At 43.0% G+C, this 19,518-nt stretch overlaps 1 protein-coding gene across 1 annotated transcript in view; it reads left to right on the top strand.

Annotated features, from left to right (window-relative positions):
- The window catches only part of LOC311058593 (uncharacterized protein), a 38,243-nt gene that overhangs the window by 7,707 nt on the left and 11,018 nt on the right, over window positions 1-19,518 (top strand). Inside the window, exons 4-18 of the mRNA XM_084076055.1 lie at window positions 74-306; window positions 709-831; window positions 978-2,981; window positions 3,660-3,793; window positions 5,013-5,180; window positions 6,553-6,732; window positions 9,869-10,466; window positions 11,125-11,274; window positions 12,146-12,360; window positions 13,377-13,455; window positions 14,554-14,844; window positions 15,717-15,953; window positions 17,152-17,304; window positions 17,846-18,024; window positions 18,799-18,991. Of these exons, the coding sequence (XP_083932181.1) occupies window positions 74-306; window positions 709-831; window positions 978-2,981; window positions 3,660-3,793; window positions 5,013-5,180; window positions 6,553-6,732; window positions 9,869-10,466; window positions 11,125-11,274; window positions 12,146-12,360; window positions 13,377-13,455; window positions 14,554-14,844; window positions 15,717-15,953; window positions 17,152-17,304; window positions 17,846-18,024; window positions 18,799-18,991 (4,937 nt within the window). The remainder of the gene's footprint in view (window positions 1-73; window positions 307-708; window positions 832-977; window positions 2,982-3,659; window positions 3,794-5,012; window positions 5,181-6,552; window positions 6,733-9,868; window positions 10,467-11,124; window positions 11,275-12,145; window positions 12,361-13,376; window positions 13,456-14,553; window positions 14,845-15,716; window positions 15,954-17,151; window positions 17,305-17,845; window positions 18,025-18,798; window positions 18,992-19,518) is intronic.

Genomic DNA, 19,518 nt, shown 5'->3' with positions numbered 1-19,518 from the left:
ACACTTTACATGTAGAGAAGAGACCCGACAATCCCACCCTGAACAAGCAATTTGACACCTGTGTGCCACCCAGCACGGCTTGTTCCCCCGAATGCCATCCTCACGGCCTGTGCCACCCATCCCCTGCCGGGTACCAGTGTGTGTGTGACCTGGGCTATATGGGCGATGGGGTAACCTGCTCAGACGTAGATGAGTGCCAGAGGGAAAACATTTGCATCCAAAATGAGACGGTCTGCATGAACATCCCAGGATCCTTCAACTGTGTCTGCAAACAAGGCTATGTGCGGAACTGGACCGAGTGTGTCGGTAAAATGGAGCTAATTTATATATATAAATATTTCTGGTTAATCTCAGTAATACAGTGAACATAATTACATTCATAGACATGTCTGAACTTTGAATGCAAAGTCTTCGCTAAAAAAAAAAGGAAAAAAAGTTAATGACACACAATGACACAAACAAAGCCAATTCTCAGCAGCACTAACGTCAGAACTTCACTCAAAGTTCATCATAGCCTTTGTTTGTGTGGAGTGAAAATTAGAAACAAAACCATGCTGAAGCATTGATACTATTGTACTATTGTATACTGTCAAAGTCTAATTTTATTTCTCTTCTCTACCCTACTCTATAACATTCTGTTCCCCTATCATCACCCTCTCCCAACCTCTCTCTTACCATCACTCTCTCTTACCATGTATCTCTCTGCAGATGTGGATGAGTGTGAAACAGGGAAGCACGCTTGCAGTGAGTTTGCCAAGTGTTTGAACACTGTGGGTGGTCACCTTTGCTCCTGTCTCAGTGGCTTCACCGGCGATGGGATAAACTGTACTGGTAAGCATCCATGCCTTATCATACACATACACAGAAACTATCATTTTGCTCATTTGCCTCCATGTGTGGCCTGTCTTCTGAGCTTTCTTTTAGCACCATTTGGGGCTTGGTTTCCCTGACACTATTCCATTTTGGATGAATTATAGACATCGATGAGTGCCAACTTGAAAATGGAGGCTGCCATCCTGCCGCAAGCTGCATTAACACACCTGGAGCCCATACCTGCGCGTGCCCACCCGGCATGGAGGGCACAGGGTTTGAGTGCCAGGATGTGGATGAGTGTGCCCAGAACTCCACTCGGCCCCACAACTGCAGTGCCCAGGCACTCTGCAACAACACAGAGGGGTCCTACAGCTGCCAGTGCCAGGATGGCTACCAGGGGGACGGGTTTGTTTGCGGTGATGTGGATGAGTGCCAAATAGCCACCACCTGCAGCAGAAACATGACTTGCATCAACACTCCTGGCTCCTACAACTGCACCTGCATCTTAGGCCTGGCTTACGACGAGGGCACGTGCGTGAGGGAAGACCACTGCCTGAATGCCAGCAGTGTCTGCCATCCCTACGCCGAGTGCAACGTCGATCACAGCTCCTTCTACTGCCGCTGCCAGGATGGCTACCAAGGCAACGGCACAGGCTGCCAGGACGTGGATGAGTGCGTCCAGCCGGTGGTGGCGGAGATGCAGGCTGAGGTCTGTCCGTCGCACTCCGACTGCACCAACACATACGGCTCTTACCTCTGCGACTGCTGGCAGGGTTACCGCAGCAACGGAAGTGGCTGCCAGGATGTGGACGAGTGCACAACGGGGAACTTTACCTGCCCTGACAACAGCACCTGCACTAACATAGACGGGGCCTACCTCTGCCCCTGTGCCGTGGGCTTTGGGGCCAATGGGTCCCTGTGTCTGGATGTGGACGAGTGCTCTCAGGACCCATGCTCTGTCTTCTCCGAATGTCTGAACACCGCAGGGTCATTCATCTGCCAGTGTTGGGACGGTTATAGCGGGATCAACACCACAGAGTGTGAGGACATCAACGAATGCCTTGATAACTCCACCTGCCCTGCCCATAGCATGTGTGTCAACACCAATGGCAGCCACCTGTGTAAATGTGACTTGGGGTTTTCCAAAGTTGATGACCTGTGTGAGGATATTGATGAATGCTATGGGGGAGATGAGCTGGGGGAGCTCTGCGCCAACGGGACATGCATGAATGCCATCGGCTCGTACCATTGCGAATGCAACCCGGGCTTCTGGAGTAACGACACAGAGTGTGTGGATGTGGATGAGTGCTCTGAGTCCTCTTTGGACTCCCCAGTGTGTCAGCCCCATTCCACGTGTGTCAACGTCATTGGGTCCCATGGCTGCCCCTGCGATGACGGTTTCACTCTCAACGGGACAAAGTGCCAGGATGTGGATGAGTGCAAAGACCCAGAGGGCATTACCCCGTGCCCTGAGCACTCACTGTGCAACAACACAGTGGGGTCTTTCTTGTGCCCCTGTATTTCCGGGTACATGCCTGTGGGCCCCGACTGTGAGGATATTGATGAGTGCACGGACAACACCACCTGCCGCTTGGACCAAGTGTGCACCAACCAACCTGGAGCGTACCTCTGCTCCTGTCCACAGGGGTTCCAGGAGGAGGACGGGGCGTGCGTGGACATCGACGAATGTGAAGACATGCCATGCCACCCACTAGCACGCTGCTGGAACACTGCCGGGTCCTTTTCCTGCCACTGTCCACTCGGCCACACCGGCAACGGCACGTGGTGCGAAGACGTGGATGAGTGCTCCGTTTTCTCCCAACAGTGCCACTCTCAAGCTCGCTGCCACAACACCCCAGGGTCCTTTCTATGTGTGTGCAGGCCAGGCTACATGGCCATCGGGACACTCTGTGTAGACCTGGATGAGTGTCAGCAGAATTACGGGGGATGCCACCGTGCAGCCACATGCTCTAATGATGTAGGGGGGTTCCAGTGTCTGTGCGGTCAGGGCTGGGAGGCTGCGGAGGACGAGGGAGGGTGTGAGGACCGCAACGAGTGCACGTCACCCGTGGCATGCCCCGGGCGTACGTTGTGTACCAATCTGCCAGGGTCTTTCAATTGTTCCTGTGCTGTGAATGACACAACGTGTAGAAATACGGTTCAAAAGGGTGGGATATACCTCTATAAGTCTCGCCTCGCTCTTGGCTTTTGTTGCACTTTGCTGTTTTCTGTTAGGGATACATACATCATGATTTTTACTTTTCCATTCAATGTGTGAACATTATATAATTGATAATTGAAAAGTGTTGGCATACTGAGATACATCAGCATAAAAAAAAAATCCCCAAATGACCAACACTAATAATCATGATAAATCTGTCTTTACACAGTCTTGGTGAACTTAAGTAGGACCAAAGCTTGTTACATGCAAAGATCAATGCAAACTCTTCATCAGTAAATAGAGAAAGGAGAGCTGTAAAATATGTATGATTTGGTAAGCCCCACTCATCCCGCACCCTAACGGCTGATTCGAACTCTGTCGTACGACGCTGCCATCAAGAACCGATCTAAAAGCTCACAATGCGTTGTGATGCGATGCGTCGTGAACTTATAGATTAGCTCTTGCCAGCAAGCGACACAGCAACACCATCATATGACACAGTGTAAATTCAGCTTAAGTAGAAGACAAACAAACCACTACTTTAAAGTGTTTACGGATGCTTTTTCACCCAAGTCTGACACAAATCTGTTTAAGGTCTCTTGACAACTATATAACATTTAACTGTCCATATGAGCGTATTCAGTATGTAGTACCGTCTGACAAACAGAATGGTTTCTATCTCCAGAGAGCGACCTGTATCCCTATGGAGATGATGTGGGAGATAGAGGAGTGGAGGTGGCCACAGCGGATGGAAACTCACCCTACATTACTCCTCCGATGGGCTTCCCCTTCATGGGCAAACTATATGACAGGGTCTTTGTGAGTATTCTTTGTGGCACATTCATTGCCGGCAATATAAAATAAAAACAAGACTAGGAGTCTGAAAGCACTGTTAGCTACACCCATCTGGACCAAAGTGGTTTAAATCAACCAATATTAGATTTAATAGAACCACTTGCTCTCATTATAGGGGCTAAAAATGACAAATAAAAAATATTATTTCAGTTAGATAACATATGTATAGATTGGAAAACATTAAAATTTGTAAATACAGTTGTGTATATTATATTTGATCTTAGTGTTCAGGTGTTCTGTAAAATAAATGAAAAATGTCAATACAATTTTAATCAAAGAAAATAAGATAATTACCAGGAAATCTAGGGACCATGCCCACCTTTCCTGACAGTTTTGTGTCATTGTGTGCAGTTGTGTTCCTTTAAAGTTGTAAACTGAGAAACCAGATGAAAAACAACACCCCTCTTCCCTGTGAGAGGTCTGATTTTGCTTCCGCTAGAACTAGTCATCAGATACTAGCTGATATAATACACATGTCATATAATATGCCTGGTTTACTGATTATGTTACATTTTTATTTATCTCACCATTATTTGACCAAAGTCCCATTGTAGTTACATGACAACAAACAGTATATCAAATTCCAAAGAGCTGGCTAAAAATCACAATCACGGATGTAACCATAAAACAAGAGAAAATTATCCATAGTAAAAAGGCTACATATATGTACTGTAGGTTTCAAAAGCATCAGCCACAAGGCAGTTAACAATGGATTTCAAATGCATCCCACAACACATTGTAACAGGTATTCTCATATTGGTGCATATGTTGTAAGATTATGAAGATACAAATATGGCTGTCACTATTACAAAATTGAAGTTGACGATTAATTGGCATACAAATAATTGCGATTAACGATTCAATTGGCATTGAACATTGGAACATATGAATCAAAATAAAAAATAATGTTTGCCTTTTGAGCTTTGTAATCAAAACTTCTATGACAAATAACTTAAATATACAAATAAATTACTGACATATTTAATCATTTTATACTTCAAAATAAAAATTGCGGAAATAGCTATTTCTGTTTTGTTTTTTTTGACAATTATGTAAAATAATTGCGATTATCTCAAATAATTGTGAATAGACGATTATGTAAAAATTGTGACAGGCCTAGATCCATATAGCCAAATAGTGAATATCCCTCTACTTCCTCCCTCTATCTCTTTCTCTCTCTCAGTTCTCTGACAATGGCCTCGTCCAGTTCCAGTCCGTCGCAGAGAATGAGCAGCTCCTGCTTCCTGAGCCTTTCCCTGAGGGGTTCCAAGGCAACGAGAGCCTGTCCCTGCTGGCAGTGTTTTGGGATGATGCTGACCTCACCCGGGGCGAGGGACGACTGCTCTATCAGGTTAGAGCTCATAGGTTAGGATGGAGTCAAAGGAGACTTGTATCAGAAAATCTAAAATCTATATCAAGAAATGGGCTATCAAACTGAACGACAGTAGCAAAGTAGCAAAATACTATTCAGGGGATGTGGACTCGTGGTTATATTTTGCAATTTGTTTGACCAATAATATCAGTAAACTTTTAATGTTAAATTAGTCCCCTTTCCTACATTGTTGCCTCCGTATTTAAAGGTTGGGTAAGTGATATTTTTTGGTATTTTCTTTTTTTTTTGTTAAAAGGTTAAAGTACTATATTCTGATAGTAATCATTGCTACAGAGCGTTTGTTCGGTCACAGGGGTCTCTCCAGCTCTTTAGTAAACAGAATATAGTACATTTTCTGGTAGGTGACAACATTTAAGCCAATCAGGAGAGAGCTCTGAAAATGCCTTTTCTGTTTAATAAAGAGCTGGAGAGACATGGGAGACTGCTTTTACTGAACAAACACTCTATTGCAATGAGTACTATCAGAATATAAAGCTATGTAACACTTTTTTTAACCAAAGTAAATCACTAAATCACAAAGTAAATACCCTACCTTTAACTAGATCTAAGTCGCTTGCTCTTTTGGTCCGCGTTTTCGAATGAGTATAAATTCAGTAAAGTTGAACATGTGAAGTCCATTGTTAGTTCACACTGCAGTTGGCAAGATAAATGCATCCACATCAGAATGTAACATTGAATTCATTTTTGCAAGAATGACCCAATTTCCAGTTTATCCGTCCTGCCCCCAGAATAGGACAGTGATTAGATCACAAAAGAGGGAATAAGTCATCGGTTTCAGTTTCCCAGATGTCGTGCCAAATTCTGTGTCCCCATCTGAATCTGTTTCCACTTCATTGGCGGGAAATACACTTTAGACACACTGTAAGTAGAGAGACTGAAGGCAGGTTGTATTTTCCTTCATCTACAGTATCATATGAATTCCAAGAGCTCAATAGTTAAACTGATACTGCATTGCATCTAATGTTGTTTTGGTCCAGTTTTTATAAATGCCTATAGGCTATAGATGCCCCTCAGAAAAGCCTGCCCGGGTATTGTGTGCACGTCATGTCCCATCTAATGTAACATTCGACATATATACAGTAACGTGTTTAATCGATGGCATTGCTTTCACTGACCCAGTGAGTCTATGTAAATAACTTACGGGGAAACCGATCCAGGGCTGACCTACTGTGTAGGCTTGCCTAGTCTTGTTTCTTTTAATGTGTCATTGCTTATAATATCTTATTATAGTGTTATTAGTTGCAGCTTACTACATATAATAATTATTTAAAAGAAATAAGAAAAGAAAAGAAACTAAGCGTTTATCATTCTCCCCTCCTCAATCTTTCAGGAATATCATCAGCTGAACGTGTCAGATATCTACTCTCAAATTGTCTTCAACCGCACAGCGAAGGACGTCACAGAGTTTGAGCAGTCCAGGAACAGGCCTGCCTTCACCCCAACCTGGATCCTGAAGATCACCTGGGACCATGTCATGCCTGTCTCCTTCCAGAAGGTCAACAAGTCAGAGGTACCACAGAGAGACTCTACTGTAGATTTATATTCTGCCCTCATTATCCTTCACTCTTTTTCTTCAGCTCTAAGTTAATTAAATGTTCTTTGATGATAGGCTGAGATGCAATAAGGGTTCTTCTTCACTTTCACAGTCGTAGTCTGTCATCAAGCTACTTTCATTTTTTTCCTTCCTTCTAAATCCGCCTTCCTAAGTTCCCATGAACACAGTCATGTCTGATCTAAAATGATGAATACTCAAGTATGGGGTCAATTTTACTTGTGGTGGCACTAACTGTCTACATTTTTTAAATCCATAAAAAATTGGTTGTGTATGTACTACAATTTAGCCAGTTTAACCCCAATGTAGGCGAGGAAGAACGTTCATATGCGGCAACCTAGCGGAAGTTATGAACTCCATCTCTCTGATCTAAAACGAATTAAAACCTTCAGCTATTTCATAGTTTTTCCAAGTTTCACAAGATTTGCTGTACACTACCTTTGAAGATGGGGAAGTAAATTTAACCAAGGTTTTAAAAAGTTTTCAAAATTTGTAACTCTAACATTCTTTTGTCTGAATGTAAATGCTACTGTGCACATTTTCCATAATAAATCAATGTAATTCTGGCAAAGTTTTCATAATTAATTCTTAGCAATAATAATCCTTTACAGAGCAAACACTTTCAACGCAATTAATAGAAATATTTTCTACACTACTTAGTATTAGTGAATGTGAATGTTATCAAACTTGTTTTAGCTGGTTTTGATAAATCCCAAAAGGTATTTGTCTTTTCTAAGTGGCTATACTGTGCCTGCTCACTGCTATTGCTGTGAAGCACCATAGCTTTATAGTATTGGTATTCTGAAGCAGAGTGCCCACTCCCTTTATCAACTAGATAAAGGGAACTAGGGAATATAATATATGACGGCACTGACAAGTGTTGAGAAAACATTTTTACTTGAATCTTTACTGTTTTGTACATTATGGTGTATTGGTGTATGCTGCTACACCAATCACAGCTACAAAGAAGGCAAATCACATCAAATGACACAGTTCAGCTGTCACTGCTAGTGCAACACCTATCAGACAGTATCATAGCATTAGTGCACAAAGCTCATAGCATCTTAGCCCATCATTGGTGATGTGTAGCCTACTGAATATAAATCACAGTGAAGTGACAATTTAAGGATTTTTAAGGCCTTTTTAATACTCCCCCCAAAAAATCCATATAAAAAAGACCATTACTGCATCAAAAGTAATAAACAAACTATACTAAAAACTGGTCAAACATTGGCCAAATTGTCAAATAATTTAAGAAAATGGCTACATTTGCGAAAATAGCCGAACCACAAGCTCACAACGCCTCGCAGCATGAGGCGTTGTGAGCTTGATGATGTGCTATTTTCACAATATTTATCTGTGGAACCGAGTCAAACTAAATTGAATGGCCCAATTCCTACATTCATTCTTGTCAGGGTGGGGGGTCCCCAGTTCAAATATGATTATTTTGGGGGGTCACAGCCTGAAAAGGTTAAGAACCACTGCACTACACTACAGTAAGCTGAAGAAAAGTGTTCAATTAACATGATGATGTAGGCTAAAGCATTAGCATGTCAGCACATTTGGATTGGTGATGTGTAGGCCTAGGCATTGTTCAAGATATATACAAATGCAGCTACTCAGCTCATGTTCTGTTTTGATCACAGACTACACACCTATAACTTGATATCCATAGATTGCACAGGTAAGCCACGCTGTTATTGGTCTATGGAATAGCATATGGAACTTGTGTTTTTCCGTGAGGTGAGAGCATTTGTCACCATAATCTCTAGGAATGAGAGACTGTAACATGATCAGTGTTTCCTCCATGACAAAAAAAAGACCAAATTGTCAAAGCATAATTTCTGTACAGTGGTACATACCACTGTACAGAAATGATGCCTCTTGATTCCTAATATTCCTGTCCATCATTGTGTTATCTTTTGTGTGTGTATTGAAGGCATAGTATGTAACTATGCCCTGTTTTTACTTAACAAAACAATACATATGTCTTTTTTTAACCAATTATTCCCCTCTTTACCTGCAGTTACACATAATCAAATGTTTTATGGTCATGATTCACCAGGAGCCTGGATGGCTTGGTTCCAGGCTTAAAATAATTGATATAAATAATTTCGGAAATCTCTATGGGAAAATGTATGGACTTTCTAACTGTGGAACCACAAAATGGCCGCCACTGCTATGACCTATAGGCACTGGAGTAGCGTGGTGGTGTTTACCTGCAGAAACACATCGTCCTCTCACTGTATTTTGGTGTTTGCTTTTGTTGACGGGAATGTTTTTGGGCTACCAAAATAAACAGTGAAAACACCAAAATACAGCGAGAGGACAAAGTGTTTCTGCAGGTAAACACCATCACACTACTACAGTGGCTAATAACTGCTGGTATAGAGGGGAATGATTGTGAAAAAAAACAACAACCAAAAATGATTGTTTTGATAACACAGGGCTATGCCTTTAAAGTAGGACAGAACATAACCAACTGTACACACATACTACAGTAAAGTCCTTTCCATTTGTACACTATCTGAGTTACAATAACATGGATAATTGAACACTGAGGATTTTATACCATCCAACAGCAATAATGTTAAGAAACCATTCAGATTTGTCTTGAACTCTACCTGTCCTTGAAGCTTCGACCATTATAACATCCTGAGTGTCAGTTTAACTTTGAGAGCATAAGGATGGACTCCTAAGGGTCAGTGTTATGTAGTGTACATAGTTGCAAATGGGTTACAGAGAGGTGGACAGGGGCAGGGTGTGCCACTGTGTGTTCTTGGCCTAGTTTAGATTTCATTGTTGAGTGTAACGTGAGCCCTTCAAGTGTTAGTCGGAAGAATGCTGAAATTAACTGAAAATGCCTTCAGGAATTTCATGATTTATATTTTCCCCTTTGGTGCCACCTAGGGGCTGCTTCATACAGAACATGTATAATCTGGTATCTACACGTAGGCCTGCAGTAGATGTATTATGGAAATACTGTATACAAATTGACAGTATCATGTGTCAGTATTTTCCTTAAAAAAATGATCATATGTCTCTGTACCGATGTGTGTTTGGAAATGAAAATAATCCTGATTTAAATTTTCAGACGAATACCTTCCAGTGTATCCTGACTACGGACGGAGCGCGGGCCTTCGCGCTGTTGCGCTACGGGGAGATGAACTGGGGTCCTGGCCAGAAGGTGCATCACAACGCACTCATCGGTTACACTGATGGAGCGAGACACTTCCACAACGAAACCACAGTGCCCCCCGACAATCTGTTTGGCCCCGCGGGCCGATATAGGCCCCAGCAGGCCAACGGAACCATGGGGCTGCCCGGCCAGCTGGTGTACGACCTGACGGGCCCGGAAGAGGGTGACGACTTAGACCCTCGCGTGAAGTGCCAGACGTGGGCGGTGAAGGAGCCTGACCCTGAGGAATGGGCAGCCGATGTGCCCTCGTGTCCCTGCACACGTGCCCAGGCACTGGAGGACCTGTCGTTCGGGCCAGAGACAACTCCTGCCGAGCAGAGGGTGAGGCGGCTTAGGAATCAGCGCTGGGGGGCCAAAGGGGGCCACGTCTTCCAGTCCATCCTGGCCAACCGGCATGGCTCCGGGAAGCAGTGTGTGTACAACCCCCAGGGGCCGCTGCAGGCCGGCTATAGCGAACGCTACTTCTCCGGCCACACAGCCCAGAAGCATATTGGTAACTCATTGTGAATTGTCAATCGAATCAGTTACGGGATAATCAACTTCTGATTATTACATTCTGATTCTGATTCTGCATATTATAATTATCTCTGAAAAGAGTTAATGCTGGACTATGTAACTTTCCTCTTCTACCTCGGATTTGAGCCCGGTTTCCTGCGCAAGTGCTGACATTTTGGTATAAATTCAATCTTGACCATCAGATCAAAATTCGGGTCAGATCCTGTGTCTAGGTGAGACATGACCTTTGACACCACCTAAATGTCTCAATAGAAGAGCCGGGAGAAGAAATACAACCACCCCAAATGTATAAGTTATATTGTATTAGCATACTCTACCTTACAGATTGGACAAAATCACATTTTATTATAAAAAAAAAAAGTTACATAGTGCTGCTTTAAATTAACAATTTTTACTCATACTCAATTTTTACTGTGTGGTTTAGATTCACAAGATATGTCTCAGCTTTTTAGTTCCTCCATGTTGCCTCACTCGCAGAGTTTGAAAGAACTCTTTGCTCTCTCTCTCTCTGTCACTTTTTCCTAATATTTCATCACATTCTCTCTCTCTCTCTCTCTCTCTCTCTCTCTCTCTCTCTCTCTCTCTCTCTCTCTCTCTCTCTCTCTCTCTCTCTCTCTTTCTCTCTCTCTCTCTAGACGAGGACCTGCTGCCATTCCAGTGGTGTTGTATTCAGTCATCATTATGTCACTTGTACCTAGACAAGAGACCCCTGGACCGTTGCCAAGGTTATGGCTGGGTCAGCCCAGACCACTGTGTTCCAGCCAAGAAGGCAACTCAGGGTCTCGGTGAGGGACTCATTTACACAAAACATTACACTGAACAAATGTTTAATTATTAATGCAGTGTAAATATAATACAGTATAATATGTACAGTATGTATTGCATGTATGCCTGCACTGTAAAATCCTTTAAAAATACAATCTGAGATAGCTCCTTTGTGGAGGTTTACAGGATTAGGGAACACATTTTTTTTCCCGGTATAGATCAAGAAAGTCTTTGTTTTCAGTAATGGACATTAAAGTAATTTAAAAGGATATTTCACTTTCAAAAATGTTTGTGGTAATTTTATCGTCTAACTCTGGCCTTTGGGAGGACCCCAGATTTTTTGTTGCTTCAATATTTAGATATTTCATATTCATTTTTTCAGGGCATAGCAGTGGTGGCCATTTTGTGGTGCCATAGATAGAAAACCCATTATTTCTTTCCCTGTCCTTTGTTCTGGTGACTGATATTGTCCTTCTAATGTGTGAGGGGGCAGTGTTTTTTCAATAACCTTTTTTCATAAAATAAAATAATAAAATAAATAATTGAAAAAACGCGGCCCCTCACGTATTAGAAAGACAATATCAGTCACCAGAACCATTGTTTTCGATTAATCTAACATGGTTAAAATGGAGTTTGAAGTTACAATGGATTCGTATAGAAAGGGGGCGTGTCTGATAAAATGAATATCAAATTAACTAAATACTGAATCAAGCAACTGTCTGGGGTGCTCACAAAAGCCAGAGTAGACTATAAATTGACCACAAACATGAAATGAATGAATTATCTCTTTAAGCTAGAGACAATCATATATCTATAGTTATATATAATAATGTATTATTTAATACATCTTCTAATACATCATCTTCTTGCTGTGTACGTCATCCATGGCAGCAATGGTGTTTGGAAGCCTCCATTTCATCACGTTTGATGGGACAGAGTACTCGTTCAAGGCCCTGGGAGAGTTTGTGATTGTGCGGCTGTCCTCCAACACTGGATCCAATATCTTCACCCTGCAAGGAGAGACAGACAGGCTGCAGACCACCGCACAGGACGCCCAGGTTCCTGTGGTTGTGCGCATGGCTGCCTTCCACCAGGGAATTGGCAAGGTCAGTTTGCGTGTACAGTATGCGTGTGTGTGGTGGCTGTTTTCCAACCAGGGCAGAGTACATTTTTCAATATATAGAAGGTAACGGTATATAAAATAAGAGCATACTTTCTGAAGGACAATCTTAGTTGTCTTTCAGCTTCTGTGATTAAAGTTAGATCTGGCCACTGATGAAATTTGCAAAGTATTGCTAGTGTTTGTTTTAAACCTGAATGGGATGAGGAGAGTGTGGAAATCTGACATGGGAGAAGACCTCAAGAGGCGGCTGTTTGTAGCTACAGTGGAGCTAGTATTGCTGTATAGAGCCGAGACATAGAGCCTAGACCCTCAGAGCACAGGAAAGGGCCCTGGATGGAGTCAACAGACGAAATGCTGGACCACATCAGAAATGTGGACCTCTATGACTATGGGGACCTACAGTACCACATGTCACAGTCAGAGAGAGAAAGATGAGGCAGGCCTGGCAGGGCACTGCATCAGGCAGCCGGAACTCGTGGCAAGCAAATTGACACTGTGGAAGCCCACCCAGGGTACAGCCAGGAAAGGAAAGAGGCGCACCACCTACGTAGATGCACTGCAGTGCGACAGCGGAGCTAACAACACTTTAGAGCTCAAGACCCTGATGCTAGACAGGAGGGTGTGGAAGTCAGCGATTCAAGAGTCCCGAGTTGGTGTTAGCTAGACCGCACTCTTGCATTGCATCGCATTGCATTGTTTTAACCTCCTTGACAACAGTTATGTGGGATATACTACTACAACAACATCATCATCATCGTAATACCTCAGATATATGTATGGCACTTCTTTTCAAGTTTTCTCCAAGTCGCTTTACATGCGGGGGGGGGGGCTAAATAAACTTTATTACAGTAGCACAAGACAGTATGGCCCTCAAATGTGTCTTGTGCAGTAAACAGTGCATGTGGTCCTGGGTTGAAACAATTATGTAGCAGTTCTTTATAAACTGTATTTGACCTTGGACCGATAGATAACAGTATATTTTCTGTTTGTGTTTTCCAGGTGGAGTGGAGGTGTGCTGCTGAAGCAGGACAAGGACTGCAGGTCCTGGTTGACGACGTTGATGTTCCCGTCTCTGTTGGTAAAGAGCTACTGTATGATGACACAGCATCGTTGCTGTCGGGTGGAAACCTTGTATGTCCAAACCGTTCCTTTTCTAAAATCATGACATTTTAGAACAGTGAAAATAGCCGATCTACAAGCTCACAAGACGTGGTGATGTAGTAGTGTAGTGTAGTTGAAGTAGGGCATTAATTTACGAAAAAAGTTTAAATGGATATACTGTACAAGGTTTCTGCCCGACAGCAAAGCAATGACACACTGTACACTGTGTTCATTTAACTCTGTAACTCAAATATAACCATTTGGTTACATTTGTACACTCTCAGAGTTACAAATCGATAAACTAACACAGGATTTTACTGTGTATGATCTCTATGTAAATTAAACATTATTATTGTGACAGGAAGAGAGAGGAGAGACATGTACTGTACAAGACAAGATATGAGTGGGATTCAAACTTGGGTCCATGTGACTCGCAAAGAGCATAATGGTCAGGTGCACTAACTGGCTGAACCACCAGAAGGCACCCCTCTAGTCAGTAGGATATTCCACCTCAGCCAGTATATCAGCACTTGTGCTCTTTAATCATGTCTTTACCAACAATTTTCTCCAGTTAGCAGTTAGTATTTTACAAAGGCAAGCAACTGCAAATAGAAGCCCCCACCACTACCTTGCACCACCACTACACAAAAGGTCGTCATTCGTCAAGTCAGGTCATCAAGTCATTTTTGTGGCGTTAAGTCACATTTTATATTGGCAAACAAGAGGAATAAGCACGGGAGCATCTCAGAATGTTGACTAACGCCTCGATGACGAGTGCATCTTCAGCAGAGTCTCTGATGAAGATGCACTTGGCATCGAAACATTAGTGGGTGGGTTCATCCTCCACTACTGTATGTGCCTGCATGGTTCTAAGTCTTATCAGGAATTGAACACACGCACACACACACGCGCATGCACGCGCGCGCGCACACACACACACACACACACACACACACACACACACACACACACACACACACACACACACACACACACACACACACACACACACACACACACACACACACAAACACACGTATCACTACTCTAACACTGCCCACTGCTGTCCGTCCAGGTGTAGTGCACATGGGTGAGGAGGGCTTCGCCGTGCGCTGTACATCGCAGAGGCGCTGTGCTGCAGTGTACGCGGGGGGCCTGCAGGTGGTGGTGTGGAGGGTGGAGGGCGGTGCCCAGTTGGCCGCCATGGTGGAGGTGCCCCAGACCTTCTACAACCGCACCGTGGGGCTGCTGGGCTCCTGGAGCTCCAATCGCACGGACGACTTTGTCATGTCTGACAGCCGGCTCGTCCCCTCGGCGGGCCTCAACCCCCCCTCTGAGGAGCATCTGTATCGCTTCGGCATGTCCTGTGAGTTTGCACCACGACTCCGTGTACTGTAGGGATGGGCATTTGGACCGTTTCTTTTTGTAAACGTGAAACCTTTGGAATGTGGGGCGGTTAAACGTCTATGACGTCATATCACTAAATAAAATTGCAGTCCTACTTGTGGGCCAGTTTAAATAGGGCCTAAAACATGTATTGTAACATAGATTGAGTCTATACTGCTGTTTTCTGCTCTTAATGTTTTGTAATTAGGTATTGTAAAATATTGTACAAGGAACCATTATAGATTCTATTTAAGTGATTTATTCCATTAATATTCTGTTATGAATTACTTAATTTGGGTTAATTTCTCCTAAACAGGTAGTGACGCACATTTTGGTTACCCTCTAACTGCCCCATCCCTAATGTACTGTATAGCCCCATTACTTTAGTTGACTTTGTCCCTCGAATTTCACACACACGCACGCACGTCGCACGCACACATGCACGCACGCACGGCTGAATTATTCAGTGATCTATGAATCAGTGTGATTCAGTTTCAGAATCTATACTCATCCGTACTTGTCTATGATGTAACCCATCTTCATCTCTTTCTGTGTCATACTCATAGCTATGGAACCCATTTCTGCCATTGCGTAAAAATGTAAAAGACCTGCATCCCCCCACCCCTATACAATTCTAACTTTATATGTCACATTTCTGAGTTCATTTTTTTCTTGTAATTACTCTATATGCTATCTCATTTGTGAGATAGCCAAAATATACCAAAAGCAAAAGTACTCATTGCGCCGTATGTTTCACAAGTTATCATAAGTATAAAATCTTTTGAAAATAGCAGATCTACAAGCTCACAACACTTGCATGTACTTACTTCACACCACTGTGTTTCCCTATAGGGGCGGTCCCGGTCCCGGAGAGCCTGTTGTTCTCTCTCCCATCCTCGGTCCCATTTCAGCCCACCTCCACAGCAGAGCTGCTGGCCGGGGTGAGCCCCGCGGAGCTGGCCCATTTCAGGAGGAGCTGCCAGGAGGATCGGCAGTGTGTCCATGACACCCTGGCCTCGGGCAGCACTGAGCTGGGCCTGCAGAGTCTGGAGGACCACGAGCAGTACCACAACCTGGCTCTCATCTACGGTAAGAAAGCTGCTGCACAGTGAAAAATCAAATTTTGTTCATTTAACCCATTCAATCCGGGAACGCATCTGTGTCATTTTAGATTTCTTTGGCTAAAATCGTGAAAATGTGAGCAAATCTTTGAATATATATATATTTTTTAACTCAAATCTTTGCTTTTGGGGGTCCCTGGAACAAAATATTTTGAGATGGGCTCCGCGGCCGAATACATATCTAAAAATGATTTCTAAATCTCAAGAGTATGTTGCTATATCAGTGGTGCTCCAACTTTTCCACGTCAAGGACCCCCAAAATGTATTTGGCCGCATCTCAAAATATGTTGTTCCAGGGACCCCCAGAAGCACAGATCGTAGTTAAAAATGTTCGCTTTAAACATATATATATATATTCAAAGATTCACACACATTTTTCACGTTTTTTCAAAAAGCAGCAGATAAACAAGCTCATAGCGCTGCATTCTGTGCTGCGCTATGAGCTTGTATATCTGCTGTTTTTTTAATAGCCAAAGAAATCTAAAATGACACAAGATGCTTTCCCGGTCTAAATGGGTTAACCCATTACGACCTGAGGCCGATTCTACAAAGGCCTTCTAAACCAGTAGTAGAGTTTAAAAGAAATCTCAATATTCAAAATGTTTCAAACACAAGATAAAAATGGCTTGATGTACAAGCATGTGAGCTTGTATATCTGCTATTTTTGAATAGCCAACGCAACACTAAAATCTATAATGACACAGATGCTTTCTCGGTTTTATTGTGTTCAAATTAATTTCAGCAGAAATATTGGGGGTACGTTTTGGCCCTTCATCTGATTTCAGGAACATTTCCGAGATTTCCTCTGATATACAGGTGCAATGTATTTCCATGATGGAGGATCAATCCAAGACAAGTACAACGATCAAATAACTGGCAGTGGGTTTCAAGCCACAACTTTAATACTAATAATAAACGTTCAAGACAATGTCCCTGTGGTGTCAGAATAATTGTGTAAGAGAGAATAATAAATTAGATTGACTCACTGCCAACATAGCCTTGAGGCAGCAGTATTGTATTACTGTAAATACATTCAGTTAATTATATATTTGCCAGTATTTGATAGAAAAATATTAAATGAACTCTTGCTTGCCCAGCCTAAATGAAAGTGACATGCCCCACTGCTGTTGTTTTGATTTTAAAGCACGTGTTTCTGTTCTGCACAGGCAACATGCCTCCCATAGTGACAGAGCCCATAGTGATCCGAGGTAAGGTCAACTCCACCGTGAATCTGCAGATCATCGCTAAGGACACCAACAAAGACTCGGTCACCTTCTCACTGCTCTTCCCCAGACCACCACAGACCTCCATAGGCAATGGTGAGAAACACACATCACTAATAATAATAATAATAAAAATACATTTTATTTATAACGCACTTTACATTTTTGCAAACCTCAAAGTGCTAATACTGACACACACTCAAATGTACATGAACATATGGATGTACACGTGTGCGCGTGTGTGTGTGTGTGTGTGTGTGTGTGTGTGTGTGTGTGTGTGTGTGTGTGTGTGTGTGTGTGTGTGTGTGTGTGTGTGTGTGTGTGTGTGTGTGTGTGTGTGTGTGTGTGTGTGTGTGTGTGTGTGTGTGTGTGTGTGTGTCCGCGTGCGCATGTGTGTGTGAGTATGTGTGTTTATATGTGTACAGAGGCAATTCTTTGTGTTATACACCAGAATCAAATTAACATTTCGAAGCAAAGATATAAGGAGAGGGGACAACCTTCCTCTCTAGCACTTTACTCTAAGGTGAAGCACAAATGCAATTGCACATGAAGCGTGCAATGCCATCAATATAAGGGTTAGAGTTAAATTAACGCTGAAGTCTTTGTTGTGCACAATGGCTGCATGTGTATGCTACAGGCGATGGCTACTTGACATGGACACCACTCAGCATCCTGCCTGTCCACCTCACCATCAAGGTCACCGACAAACTCTTCAGTTCCCTGTTCACCCCGATCCTGAAGGTCTGCAACTGTCACAATGGAGGAACCTGTCAGTACGACAGCGTCACAGAGAACCACATGCAGGGGAAGTTTCAGGTACAGCAACAGAGCAGGGAGGATGGTCTCATCTTTTATGTACAGTACTTGACCGCTTGCCTTAAAGGAGTGGTTCACCCAAAACATTTCTTATTTTCTATCAATTGGTCTACACACCCCATGAAGAATTGAAATCATGGAGATTGTTTTGTTTTTATCGCATTCCTAAGCCAATAATTTGATAACCGGCGGCCTCTCCGGTAGGAGGAGTCTCCTTTGTGTCTCCTACCGGATACATTAGCATTTTTATTATTATTATCAAATTATTGGCTCAGGAATGTGACAAAAACAAAAAAATCACCATGAATTCAAGGCTTCATGGGGTGTATAATTGATAGAAAATAAGTATTTTTTGGGGTGAACTACTCCTTTAAACTCTCTAGTCTAGACCTGAGTTGCAACTGTGCTTTTTTCCCGTCAACACCAAATCTCTGAGGCCAAAAATAGCCGATCTACAAGCTCACAATGCGTTGCAACGTGTCGTGAGCTGTGAGTTGTGAGCTCTGCTTTGTTTGGCAAATGTTCTTCCTAGAATAGGGATGCTGGAGTTCAACTGGTTAATGTGTCTGGCGTATGTTTGGCTTGACCTTTTTTGATTATAGTACTTTCTTTCTTTCTTTCTTTCTTTCTTTCTTTCTTTCTTTTCTGTCTTTCTGTCTTTCTGTCTTTTTTCTTTCTTTCTTCCATCCCCTATTATATACCGTATACCGTTTTTATATCTCTCTCTTCTCTCCCCCACTCTCTCCTCACCATCTCTTTGCTCCATGGTACCAGGTGGTGGGGTGCCTGTGTCCCAAAGGTTTCCGGGGAAGATTCTGTGAGAACGCCACTGACGTGTGTCGAGGGAAGCCCTGTTTCCCTGGGGTGGAGTGCCTGTCCCAGCCGGAGCCAGAACAGTTCACCTGCGGAGAGTGTCCCCCTCGCACCGTCTTCCATGAAAAACAAGGATACAAATGCTTTGAGAACGGTCAGTGGGCCTCGGGATGCAACATGTACGGACATTTAGGAGCCCCTGGGTCACAGCATTAAAGTATATCCAGTTGAGAATTCCGATTGGTCAGACACATCATGCTTATAATGATAATTCCCATGGTCCATGCCATGGTCCACTATACCTCTGAGATTAATCTGGAGTTACTGTATACATCGCATGATGGTGTCGATTGATTTTCAAGCTAAATGTGATGCGTTAGCTTGAAAATCAAGCATCAAGCATAAGCTCTAGGGTGGTTGGTTTCTCATTTTCTTCATTATGTAACACACGTATAGGGAAGATACCCTAAAACGTAACTGTATAAAAGACACAATACTGATCTGTGTATGAATTAGGTTGGGATTACAGCCCAAGGATACTTCAGTAGAAATAAGGAGGGATTTATTGTTATCCAAGGTGAAACCTGTGATCTCCAACCACCAGGTCACCCTGCCATCACGAGAACAATGTAGGTCACACAGCAAAGAAAAACGGAGTGTGAATTTAACGGAGAGTTTAAA

Source organism: Gymnoscopelus microlampas (genome assembly GCF_963454915.1).
Source record: "Gymnoscopelus microlampas genome assembly, chromosome: 13".
NCBI lineage: Eukaryota > Metazoa > Chordata > Actinopteri > Myctophiformes > Myctophidae > Gymnoscopelus > Gymnoscopelus microlampas.
Note: the sequence above shows the minus strand (reverse complement) of the source record. Positions and strands in the feature narration are given on the sequence as shown.